This window comes from Cottoperca gobio, chromosome 8 (genome assembly GCF_900634415.1).
Source record: "Cottoperca gobio chromosome 8, fCotGob3.1, whole genome shotgun sequence".
Taxonomy (NCBI): domain Eukaryota; kingdom Metazoa; phylum Chordata; class Actinopteri; order Perciformes; family Bovichtidae; genus Cottoperca; species Cottoperca gobio.
The window spans coordinates 14,298,784-14,311,889 of record NC_041362.1 but is presented as its reverse complement, the minus strand read 5'-3'; the positions used below and the strand labels follow the sequence as shown (position 1 = coordinate 14,311,889).

At 40.6% G+C, this 13,106-nt stretch overlaps 1 protein-coding gene across 1 annotated transcript in view; it reads right to left on the bottom strand.

Annotated features, from left to right (window-relative positions):
• Positions 1-6,715: 6,715 nt before the first annotated feature.
• grin2aa (glutamate receptor, ionotropic, N-methyl D-aspartate 2A, a) overlaps positions 6,716-13,106 on the bottom strand; it is a 140,425-nt gene continuing 134,034 nt past the window's right edge. Inside the window, exon 15 of the mRNA XM_029437502.1 lies at positions 6,716-12,680. Coding sequence (XP_029293362.1) covers positions 10,725-12,680 — 1,956 coding nt within the window. The 3' untranslated portion in view covers positions 6,716-10,724. The remainder of the gene's footprint in view (positions 12,681-13,106) is intronic.

Here is a 13,106-nt window from a genome sequence, read left to right as displayed (position 1 = left end):
AAGGTCCCTCCTCTGATTGGACAGATATCATAGTTTAGGATAATGGGTTGGCCAATCAGATTTCAGGGTGCCCAGTGCCACACCAGGTCCCTCTCTGGACAAGCCCCTGATAAAATCCAGTCTTCATTCTATTCAAAAATGCATTCTTAAGTTTATCAGTCTGAGTTAGTCAAATCAAGTGGGTATCTTCCAAAGTTAAAGTTTTTAAGTTCAAACTTTTTTGAACAGAGTTCCCCGGCTGAGTTGCAGAGGAGGCACAGTAACATAAAGAGTGGCTTTGTACTAAACAGACAGCAACTTCAAAAGAACCACTTCATTGAATTCCTGAAGCCTCACATTAGCTTTAGTTCAACTTTAAAATACATTTTTGAACTGGTCGACTATGGATTTGGCCCCCATCACTTCTATTGCAATCACATTAGGAAGAGATCTCTTCATGGCCAATACAGACGTGGGGAAATTGACGACCACTAAACTCTTTTGAGTTATTGGAGTTATTCAAGTTCGCCCTCACTGCAAATAGCATGGGGATACCCCAGGGGACTGTTCTAGGGCCATTGCTATTCAGCATTTATATCATCGACCTACCTGAGAGTTGTCCTGGTGTTGGATGCCAAATGTATACCGATGACATAGTTATTTGTTCATCTGCCAGAACATCTAGCAATGCAGCTGACTAGCTAACTGAATCCTTACATACCGTATCACAATGGCTTGAATCATTAACACTGAATGTAAAAAAAATGTGTTTTTCTATACGTAAATGACAGCTACATTAAAGATTAATGGTAAAATACAAAAGGAGGTCTTAAGTGAGGTTAACAATGTCATCTTATACTCTCATCCAATATCTTTAAAAAACACATGCATTATATCTGCAAAAAAGATAAACTGCTTTAGTCTCATCAGCAAACACAGCAAAGCTCTACATGCATGCCATGATATTTGCATACCTATCATATATATCATATCATATATCATATTGCATTACTACCTGGTAACAATCCTCACAATCAACTACAAAAACAATCATATAACTGTATAACAATACAAATGATGGACAATAAACACAATATGTTCCACTCTGAAAGCTTCAAAAGCTATTCCAATTTAAAGATTATTTTTAAATGTCTACATAGTCATGCTTGTTCCCTATTTAATGAATGTGTTGCAAGACAGCAGCAGAGTCAACACACAGACCTTAATAAACGGTAACTGTCGCATAGTATTGAAAAACCTCATTTGGACAATCAGTTTCCTGTTAAAGGAGCAAAACCATAGAACTGCTTACCAACTGAATTGAAAATGCAACAAAATTATCATGTATTTAATAAAATAAAAACAGTATTGTTCTCATACCTAATACCCCCGTAGACACCTGCATCTGTGGATGTATTTGTAAATGTATTTTTTGTGAATATATTCTGTGAATGCATCTTCTTTAGTATTTTAACTTTTGTTTTAAAAAGCCTTCTGTGGACAGGTGTTGTAAATTAGAGTTTTACTACAAACACTTAACACAGTGCAGCTGGTCATTGTGGATAAACATACTGTATGTTGTAATTCTAATGGTACTGTGATTTCCATATTAAAGAAACTAAACTAAACATGTGTTTTATTAGACTTGAAAAACAAATAAACCGAAAAATGCACATTTAATTACAACCAAAAACAACCTCAAAACATTTTGCCTTACTATCTTGCAAAAAAGATGCATGTCCATTAAAGTTTTCATAGCGTCCTCTATGTTATATTGTTCAGACTTTGATGTCCATCTTGAACGTGCTTTTTATTAAACGCACGGTGAACTAACAAGTAATATCCTGTTCTTAAAAGAAGTGTGACAGCATTCACCCTTCAAAGGCTCTTCTTAAGGCGAGGGTCCATTGTATGAGCAGACTATTGATATGAAGTTATAGTGAGCTAAAGCACAGTACTTTGATCCCTTTTTCCTCCTAACAATCAGACCCATTTCTTCCCCCCTGGGCTCCTTTAAGTAGATGAGAATAATTATGAGTTTAGTTGGAATGTGTGTGTGTGTTTGAAGAGGCAAGATAGGTTTAAAGATTCCCACCAGGTGGATATATGCGGTACAGAACACCTTTTGATAGAAAAATCTATGGGCAAGCACACTATGCGGAACACACACACAAGCAGGGAAGGCCGGGGTAGGGAGGGGTGTGCGGTGGGGGGTGCCGACCGTGCCAATTGTTTGTCTCCCAGAATCAAATGGGAGGTGATTTTCTGGCGACCAAAGGGGAGAATGGAAAATGACAAAATAAACGAGTGCTCTTTTCTCCCTCTTCTCTTTCTTTCATCTGCTGCTGCGCTGAAGAAGAATGACCTGCCACAGTCTTTTTGTCGAGCTGGCTGATACGACCGCTCACGCAAACATGCTCTCACACACACAATCTTCTGCACCACTCTGCTTTCAAAACTACATCGCTGTTGACTCAATGTGATCTGATGAATGACACGCCCATTTCAATTAGAGCCCCTCCTCTGCGCCTCTGGCTATCTCTAAGGCTGTCTCTCGCATATAGACACACCTTCCAACCACCATTGAAAACACCAAATCCAGTGAGGTGTCCACACTATTCACAGGGTGGCTCTTTATTTGAACTGAAACATCAGCAAAAAAAATGATGATGAGTAAGCCCTTGTTGTCCTTCTCCTGTCTCACAAGGATATTAGGCCGAAATGAACGCCAAAGGGCTGAGGGGAAGATTGATTGGGTAGAAGTGATTAGATGGGATAAAGACCAAGCTGTAAGGTCTCTGAAATGTCGCCATTCTGGCTCCTCAGCAATCAGATAATGTAACACAATCTGCCACTCATTCGGAAACCTGCCCCTGAGCAGGGTGTTGAATTCCCTCTTAGGCCAAAATGAGGATGTTGCAAATCTCTGTGTGTCAACTTGTTTTAACATAATAGATGTCTCTTGATAAGTTTTCTTCTTAGTGTTCTTTAACACAAAGCAAATAGCTGAAGGGGGATATTCCACGAGAGCATCATGTGTCATGTTGTTTAGTCATTTTCTGAGATAGCTTGCTGGGAGCTCTTCTGCTGAGTTTACTTGAAAGAACAAACCTAAAAAGACAACGTTATGTCTCGCGGACCTTCACAAAAATCAATACATTTTATGAAACATTAACTCTGGAGAAATAAAGGCTCTTCACACTTCACCAAAGCAATCATTTAATACTAGTGTACGAGCTGAGCTTTCAAGCTGGAGTCTTTTCTTATGGGTCTGCTTTCTGACTTCAGAGTATCCTCTTTTAGGTCTGTTTTTGTTGCTCTTGCACCAATTTGATCGTGAGTGTGGGGATCTTCAAACTAATAAAACACAAGCAATATAATAATTTTACAGCTACGAATACACCTGCTGAAGAATTTCAAAAGACATCAGTCCACAACCATCTATGTGATTTACACCGGGTGAATACAGCTGAAAAGTTATAGCTTTACAGAATGTGCTGACTGAACAGAAAGTGAGAGAGGTACATTTCCCTAACATGAAGGAAAAGTAGTACATTTTTATTTTACAACCTGGGGTTCAATTCATATGTTTTTTACTATAAATGTACCTTTTGCCTAAAACATTTATGTGAACCAAGACTTAACTCGTAGAGACTCTGCATTATTGTCAGGACGTCCAATTTGAAATATAAAATTCCATTAAAAACGTTATTATTTTTATTTCATTTTTAAACCCCCATCCTCTACATTTGTGTCACATAAGAGCTTTCTAGTAAAGCTGCTACAGACAAAGCTTGTCCTTAATGCACAGGTATATATACTGTATTTATGTTTTCAGTTGATAACATGTTGTCTCTATTGTTAATGTATAGCGTTTTCTTCTAAAGTGTCCACCAAGATAGCTTTACACCTGTTCAAGGAAGAGATATGACTGGCAGTAACATAATAGTTTAGTCTTGGTATACAAATTAAGAAGTCTTATTGATTCCACAAATATTCTAAAATGACCTTTAAGCAAACAACAGTATACACACATGGAAAACTCACAGAGAAAGGGAGAAGTGATCAAACCACTGGTGGTTTTTTCCTTTATTATTTATTTAAGAAAGAGCAGAAATAAGTAAAACTGAGTGACAATAAGGTTGATTTTAAAAAATGGTGCACAGAAGGAGGAACACAGATGGAATGTGATGGATGTATAGGTGGGAGAGAACGAGGTGTAAGGCATGAGGAAATGAAAGAAGGATTGTGGCAGATGATAAATGTAGCTGGAGTCCAAATGGCCTCTTGATGCTCTGTTACTCACACACACACACACACACACACACACACACACACACACACACACACACAAACTCGCACAAGTGTGAAAGGTCAGTATGCGGTCACAGCACAAAGGCCACTCTGGCATCACTTACGTCTGTGCCTGCGCACATGTAACCTACAACATACTGACACATGAGAAAGACACTTAATGTCCATTTTGCTTTTCCACAGAAATACACCAAGTTATTTGTATTACCGTTATTAGTCATTTCCAGTGGCGGGCCGTGCATTTCACACCTAGGCCTTCAGTGATGTCCTACACAGTCCTACCTGAATTATTCCACCTCTTAATACCATCATTATGACGCCATGGCTCTAGAAACTATACATTTAGACAGAAACGCAGTATAACTGGGTGTTGCATCACCCTAACAACAGAGTTATATTAATATTTACGAAACATTTAGTTGTAAATAGCAGGCATTCCCAGCAGTACAATGTGCAGTGCCTCTCGGAGGCTGTGAGCCGGGGTACCGCTCGTAGTTAGTGATTGGAAAGTGTCGGACAAACCCTTTTCCCGGCTGTGATAGGCTCGCCAGTGTCGGGGTTGGCCGTTCTCTTCTCACGATGTCTATCTTTTCTTGAAAAATGTGTCTTGAAAATGTCGTTGAAATTATATCTGCAACCAAATCGATCTCTTCTCCTCTTCAGCCATTGTGGGTTGAAAAAAACCAGCTAGTAGAAATCTACACAAATGAGCTTGTTAGCTCTGCCTCTCAATAGTGCGTATCCAATCAAAAGAGTAGGTGTACGATAATGTCAGCACGCGCGTGCTGACATTATCGTACGCCTGCTAGCTGGCCCCGGTGTCCCCAACTCGAAATCTGATTGGTTAACGCCACAGTTTTGTCTCCGTTCACTTTAAGCGACAGGCGCCCGCACTGTTGATTCTGAAGGCCTAAGGGAAGATTTCGTGGACCCTGGCAACACATCATGTCTGAAATATGATTGGATAAAAGCTCTAACATAAAGGCCAGCCCTCCAAATCTCGATCTGAGGCTGGAAGCAGCGCAACCAAGAGGAAAGCTATGAAATGAAGAGAATAGACTATGGGGAATAATTTAATACAGATTTGTGGAAAAAATATATCATAATTAAATTTATATTCCGATGATGTTTATGCCAGCAGAGAAGGCCTTGCTGGCCTTGACGGCCCACCACTGGTCATTTCTCACTAAGGTGTGATTATCGAATACCAGCAAAATAATTGGGGTAGATGAACATCATGTAGTTTTATGAGTAGAGATTCAGCAGAGCCAAAAATATACCTAAATACAACACATGTATGTATGGTAATATCATCATCTCAGTGTAAACTATAAAAGACAAAAACAAAAATCTGATATCTTAGTTATAGTTATTAGAACTGAGGAGTTAAAGAAGTTTGGATCACATATTGTAAAGAAAGCATACTTCTGATGACACACAAGGAATAGAAGTGACTGAATGATCAAACTCTCAGATGTATTTTCAACCAGTGGATTCTGACCATCCATCAAGGTGAAGGGTCTGCTAACATTTGCGTATAACCAGGAACTATACAATATTAATATTAGATTATTTTCTACCACACTTTTTACACCAAATGCCATTTATCAGTGACAATGAATGCCAGAAGTAATATTTCCTGTGGAAGTCCAGGTGGTGGTTGGGCATGTAACTTGTCCAATCACAGATAGTTACATGGCTCTTTAAAATAAAACTAATTTTCCTAACCTTGCCATAAACAAATCATAGTTCCCATGAATAGATGTTTCATAAATTAATAATAAAAAACAAAACAGAAAAAACATTGAGCATTTCACCAACTGTAATTCAGGATTTTGCAGTAGTCGACCAATATTAATTTTTTATTTGGTAATAGGGTGGCAGTAAATGGTTATTTGAGTGTATACTAATCTTTATAGTGAGAACTTAATAAATAAGTAACGTAGTAATTTATATGATATTAAAATTTGTTTCATTCGTTCATATTCTGGCTCTTCCGGCTTTCCAGTAATTGTGGAAATTCATGTCTTACCTGAAAGGTACAACCCAAAATGTATTAAACAGTAGTCAGTATAGACTCTTTATGAGTTAAAATACACTTATTCACTAAGATCTGCGTATAGAGGTACGACTTAATGACGTTTAGGTTGTGGGTCTTCTTCTTCTTTACGTGCATGATGAAAAAACCCTCAAATTTCCTACTGAATGTGTATTGATGTGTATTTATGTGTACTGAGTGTAGAGGCAATATCTCCAGCTGCAAAAAATAAATGGAGTCAATGGAAAATCAGCCGGCACTTTTTCTCATCACCTGTAAAACAATCCGTCAGCATGAACTGACAAAAGCAATGACTTTCTTATATGGCGAGGCAGACACAGAGCCTGGTCTTTAAATTTGTGAATTTTGACAGGACAGCAAACCTTGTGAATGGTGAAGTTTTATTCTAGTCGCTCTACAGAGAGAGGGATAGAGAGAGAGATAGAAAGAGAGAGAGATAGAGAAACAGTGCCACTGTACAGAAGAGCTCCTGTGAAATTCACACAAAAAATATTGTTTTTACTCTTTATCATTTATAATTCTCCATGATGATGTATTCCAGTATGAATTTACAAGCGATGTATACAGGTGTCATTTCTAAATATATTCAAAATAGTTCCTTAAAAGTCTTTGAGGAAGTATTAGTTTTTAAAAAAAAAGCTCTATTCTTACAGCAAACCATAAAGAAAGAGGTCTCGTATCTTTGGAGGGATAGCAGACTCAAAGTAGAGGGTTGCTTTTTTTCTTTTATCTTCTTTACAGTTGAAGTCCTGACTACACGTGAAGGAGAGGGAAGAGAGAAGCAGAGCTGGTGATTCAGTAATTCTCACCTGCCATTGGAGGAAGAGCAAGGAAGTCCCGCCATACCGAACCAAGCCCTGACCCCTGACCCACGACCCCATTGAGCAAAACGTGGCCTGATAACGACCCGTTAGCCAATGACGAAGTTGCACTAGGGTCAGGTCCTCGCCTTCTCCTCCAAAACAGCAGCAGCATCCTCATCGTGTTTAACATAGATCATTTTTTTCTCTCAAATATGTATATACTCACACCTGGTTACAACGCATTAGTGATCATAACATCATAACAAAAATAACAAACAAAAAAAAGAAACATAAAACATTAAAATTGTTACATCTGGGGTTGCATGCCATCACCTCATTATTTATCATTAAATGTAATTAAAATACATTTTTGTCATTAAAAAGAGCAGGGTTGTCATCACAGGGGTGTGTCTGAGTGTGTGTATGTGTGTGCGTGTGTTTGTGTTTGTGTGTGTTTGTGTGTGTGTGTGTTTGAACATAAAACAGCATCAGTTTACATGACAGTTCTGTAAAAGTGGAACAAATAGAACAAATCATCATGAGTTCTTAAAACGCAAGGGTGCCGTTATGATATTTTTTCCATGTGCATATTGTTCACTTGTCAGCTCACTCAAGCAGCATGTGGAGATAAATATGATAATAATAATAATAAATATGCAGATAAGATGCAAAAAAAGACAAATGTTGCTTGTCAGTCAACATTGGGTAAGCTGATTGGGAAGCAAGGAGAGGTTCACTGAAGTATTCCAAGAGTACAAAAGGGCGATATGACCGTGGTTGTTAAAGATGGAGCTTCAATTGAAACACAGTGGCTAATGCAGTCGACTGCCATTAAAAACCATGGAGAGAAAAGAGAGAGATTCCTGTTTGAGTTTTCCATATAAGGGTAGCTTTTCAGAATTTGGACGTTCAAGTAACATCCTCCATTCTGTTAAGGGTGCTCAGGAGTAGAGCTGAACGCAATACGCCCCTCACTGAGCAAAGCAGTCTAAGCCCCCTACCGCCATCCCTCCTTCTCTTCCTCTTCTTCTCTCTTTACTTGGGTTGAGCATGAGTTCGGGCAAATATCCGAACTGGAAGACCTAGGACTGGTAAACATCAAAAGGAGAAAAGTTTGATTCTGCTTTGCGGCCGCTATAAATCATGTTGTTGTTTTTCTTTCTTTTTTTTTTCTTTATAAATTTATTTTCTACAAAAAATCTGCATCCTGTTCTGTTGCTACGGTTGAAGCTCCCCCAAAACGCACATAATCATCCTGAGGTATTTTATTTGATACAATTTGGCTTTGTGAATCCAATCAATCAGGCAAATCAGTCAGTTAAGATGGTTACATGATTTTTCTTTTTCCTGTACAATTTGTACAGCATAATGCTACAAAAAAAAAGTTTTTTGTGGGCACGCGTGTACATGGAAGAATGTGCATGTGCAAGTCTTTTCTGCTAAGTGTTATCAAAAATAACAAACAAACAAACAAATGCATAAACAATCAGTTTAGGAACCAAATGTTCTGGTTAAGACTTCAAGCTTACCCGAGTTCTGCCATGCACACACACAACTTACTCCACACTAAGATGGATACATGATTGATGAGCACATAACCGTGGAGCCTCCTCGGCTCCATCCCTCTTCATCTTGCCCCACCCAACCCATCCCACCCAAACAACGCTATGAAGGTAAACAATGGATCCATCTCAAGTAGTCTTCAGATTTTCAAGAGCCCTGGTTGACTGTGGATCAACAGTAATTGATGATCAATAATTGTTAACCCAATCCCCAGTTAGACTGTAGTGGTTAGATACCGTATAGCTCTAATACTGCTGTACCAACCAACCAAAGTTCAATTTTACAAAAAATGAAGGAAAAGTGAAGTACTTCTATAGTTATCCAACACTCTAGTGATGTGTCACGTTGATTGAGGAAGGGAAGAAGGAAGGAGAAAAGAAGAAAGGAATCGTCAGTGTTTTTTTTTTATAGCTAATACCCTGTTTCTCAGTTGCAGGGAGGTCGAAAGACAAAAATACATCAGCGCCCACCGCTTCCCCAACTCAGGCAAGGTGGTGGTGGACAAAGCTGTCATTTCATCGTTTTCTCCCTTGTTTATATCCTCTTTGTTCTCTTCCCTTCCACCATTTTCTTGCTCTTTTCAAGCAGGATTACACTGAATTACTAAGCACAAAGGTCAAGGATAAAGGTTTCGATTGTACAAGTATCCATCCACCATATTTGGCAAGACACGGTCCCTTTTCAAAAACATGTAAAATATGTGTCTAAGAGTATATTTGTGTGTATTTTGTCTTCTCCGACACAGAAAAAAATCAACACATGCAAAATAATCTACTACTCTTGATGGTATTTTTCAGAAAGCTACGCTTTTTCAAAAGCATATGTGGGAGAGAGGTTTTAAAACTAATGGCTATTGTGCTACCAAATAAGCAAACACTAAAATCCTACATAGGGGGATCCGGATGCCAGAATCCCTAATAAATCTTATAGTTTAATAGAATAAAAAAGCAATACTTTGCAATTATTTTTCTATGTGCAGAGCCATAAATGAAATGCCAATCAGATGCCTCAAGTTTCCCTGCTTGTGTGTCCTTTTCTATCAGTGATTTTGTCAGTTTATCTTTTTTATCTGTTAGTCTGTAAACATTATGCATTGATAGCACCTACATTACTCTCAGCTTGTCATCACTATCATGTCCCTTTAGCATGGGCTTAACATATAAAACCAAATTCTGACCAGGCACACCAATAACTTACTGCCAAAAACTACTGGAGGCTCCGCTCTGTGCTATTTAGCTCATCTCCTTTCTCCCTCTCTCTCCAATTGCACTGCCAGGTGTCTTGGTGGCCATATTTGTCAGAGTAACAAGCAGTAGAGCGTTGGACTAGCTCACTGTGATGCCTCTGCCCTCCTGGGACGCCTCCATGTCTGGCCGTGACATCAAACGTGCCCATCTGGTCTTTCTGTCAGGCCTCTTCTCCTCAACTAGAGAGCCGCAAACTTGACAGTAGAGGTGGAAAGGAAAAAGGGGGGAAGGAGGAGGGGTTGAAAGAGAGGTTATCTCCTCTCTCTCTCCCTCTAATTCCCCTTTCATAGAATTTCTCCCATCCTCCTCACCACTTCCTCACACATTTCTATCACAAATCAACTACCTTCTTTCCAACTACGCCTGTCAGAGTCCTCCTTTACTGTAACTTTGGCCTTCTATGTCCCACTAATGGCACTATGCCATTTCCTAAGCCTTTTTTTAAAAACCTACAGGGTTAAAGATTCCACTCCCCCTTACACCAGGATACCTTATGGCAGGTTGCCGACCATGCAGCCAACTCATTGGTACATGGCAGAGAATGGACAAAAATGGTGATATCATCTGCAAAGAGAGTAGTAGTAGTAGTAGTACCATCATACCCAAGCGGGCACAAGTTCTTTTTGATTACAATGTCGAAGAGAAGAAGAAAAACGTAGTGTGGCTATGGCATCCCTTGGTGGATAACATAGTTGATAAATTATAATACAAACCCAGAGAGCAGTAAGGAGGAGAGAACACATTATTTTCTAATGTCAACTAAACATCTGACTCCAGACTGGGGATTTTTTTATACACCCGTCTATTGCTGAACTGGGCTGAGTTTAGGACGCCACGTGGGGCCGGGTATGCACAAGTCTTTGTGGCTGAGTAAGGCATCACATGCTCTTTATTGTACATGTCATTGGCTATCCGCCCGTCCCGTGAGCAGTATGAAGTGGTGGATTTAACGGAAGAGCGGAGATTGTTCGCATCGTTACGTGTTTTGATGGGGGGCGCTCCAAGGACTGCAGGTGAGGCCACTGCCAGCTGTTTGTAAATATCTGAGGAGCTACGCCCATGGACCAGTCTGCTGCTGGTGTCATCCCTCAGCGAGTGACTGAGAAAAGGGTTGTCCGAGCCATGGGACGGGTACAGGGACTTGCTCCTCTTGCTCTCCTCAAGGTTGTGGTTAAACATCATTGATTTGGACCCGGTGCCAAACAATCTGCCAGAGTAGGGACGCATGCCGAAGAGGTTCGCATAGTGCGAGTCAGATGTGGAATCCAAAAAGCGATCCTTCTCCTTGAGGCTGACGCTGCGCGCCGGTCGGCCAAGGTCTACATCCTTGGGCTTTTCTAGCATGATGTTGTCAAAGGAGTGCTGACGACTCAACCTCAAGCGGTTTCTCTTTTGAACATGAGGCCCATCCGTCTGTGGCCAATATAGACCAAACATTTCGTCTGGTTGCTGCTGCTGTTGGTGGTGCATGGTGGGACTGACCAAGGGGTCTGCAAGGAGCTGGTCCTCACTAATATCATACAGGTTGGCTGTATGGAGGCATGCTTCACATCGATTATATGGTGAGCGTGTGGCAGAAGATGCAGCAGGTACAGCTGGGGTGTATGACCCTCCTCCTGGTGGGTAGCCAGCGGACACTTTGGACAAGCAGGAACGGCAGTGTGTCTGTTTGTAGCGATCAATGGCTTCATGTGGGGACATGTTTTTCTCTTTCAGGCTGTAGTGTTTAGAATAAGTTGGGTCTGGTAGAAGATCTGAGTCGGTGTGATGCAAAGGTGAGGAGTTCAGATGAATGATGGGCTGCTCACACTTCCTATAGTTGTCACTGTGGTCGGAGTAGATTTCGGGGTAATCCAAATCGTCGGCAGCAAGGCCGCGACTCTCGCGGTAGTGAATGGGGTCTGAGTGCAGGCTCAGCTCTCGCTCTGAGTCGATGGTATAAACTTTCTCTCCTCCTCCTCTCCCGGGTTGGTTGGTTACACTGGTGACCGGCTTAGTCTTTAAGTAGGACAGCTCCACTTCACTGCAGTCCCTTGGGTATTTTGGCGTCACAGATCTTTTTTTTAAGTTGTCCTTGGGTTTCAGGTGCTTGTTGTTTTCTGGGTCCTTGTAGGAGGCTGCCCTGCTGGAACAGTCGGAGATGTCAGAGTGTGCTGCTTCCTCAGGGAGGTAGCGCTGTGTCTTCATTGACATTCGTGGGTCTGGCATCAGCATGTCAGGCATTGGAGGGGGCCCAGGAGGCGCCGAACGAAGCGTGTCCACTGACTTCTTCCACAGGGTCCGGGGCGGCTTGGCGTTGGTCTGGACTGAGTCAGCATTGACTGCCACCTCTACTGTGTTGGGATTGGCATCATTCAGGGTGAGAGGATGCTGGCCTCCCTGGAATATGTAGTTGTTAAGGTGGTCTTTGTGGCGGTTAGCAAGATAAGATTGCAGGTCACCAGTGTCCCCATAGATCATATCTTTGGGAGCATAGCTTCGGTTGTCAGCATAGATGAAGTTTCCCTTCTCTGCCATCATATCCATGATCATGGGGCCAGCTGAGTGCATAAACTCACGTTTGGGTGAGTTCATGTGGGAGCCACTTAGGTTAGACATGTTGGTCATCTGTTTGGCTGATTTAATGAGCTTAAGCATTTTGTCCTGGGGACTAAAGTCCAAATCTGACTTTTTCTTCATGTCAATGTGAACTCCATGGATGCAACTCCAGATTCCCTGCATGGAGAGACATGGATGAACAAGTGGAATGGATTTGGGAGAGCGGGAAAGTCAAATAAAAAAATAAGGTAAAGTAACAGGACAAACAAATTATAGAGAGGAATTGGAGAGGGAAAGGGATGATATGAAATAAATGTTTGACGGTTTGAGAGAGAAATGGAGAGAGACAAACATAATAATTATTACTTATCTACTCTGGCCAACCATAATTGTGGTCTGTATGTTTTATTGAATTTATTAAATTGGTGATGACTCAGCAAATTATAGTACATTGCACAAACAGAGCCTTTTATCACTGTTAACACAAACTTGAAACAGCATTAAATTAGGCTTTCTTTTATTCTCTCTGGAATATAATTTGTTGTTCAGTTTATAAAGAAAATCAAACTGTGTCTCAAGTAAAGATGGAAATGTTGTTTTAGA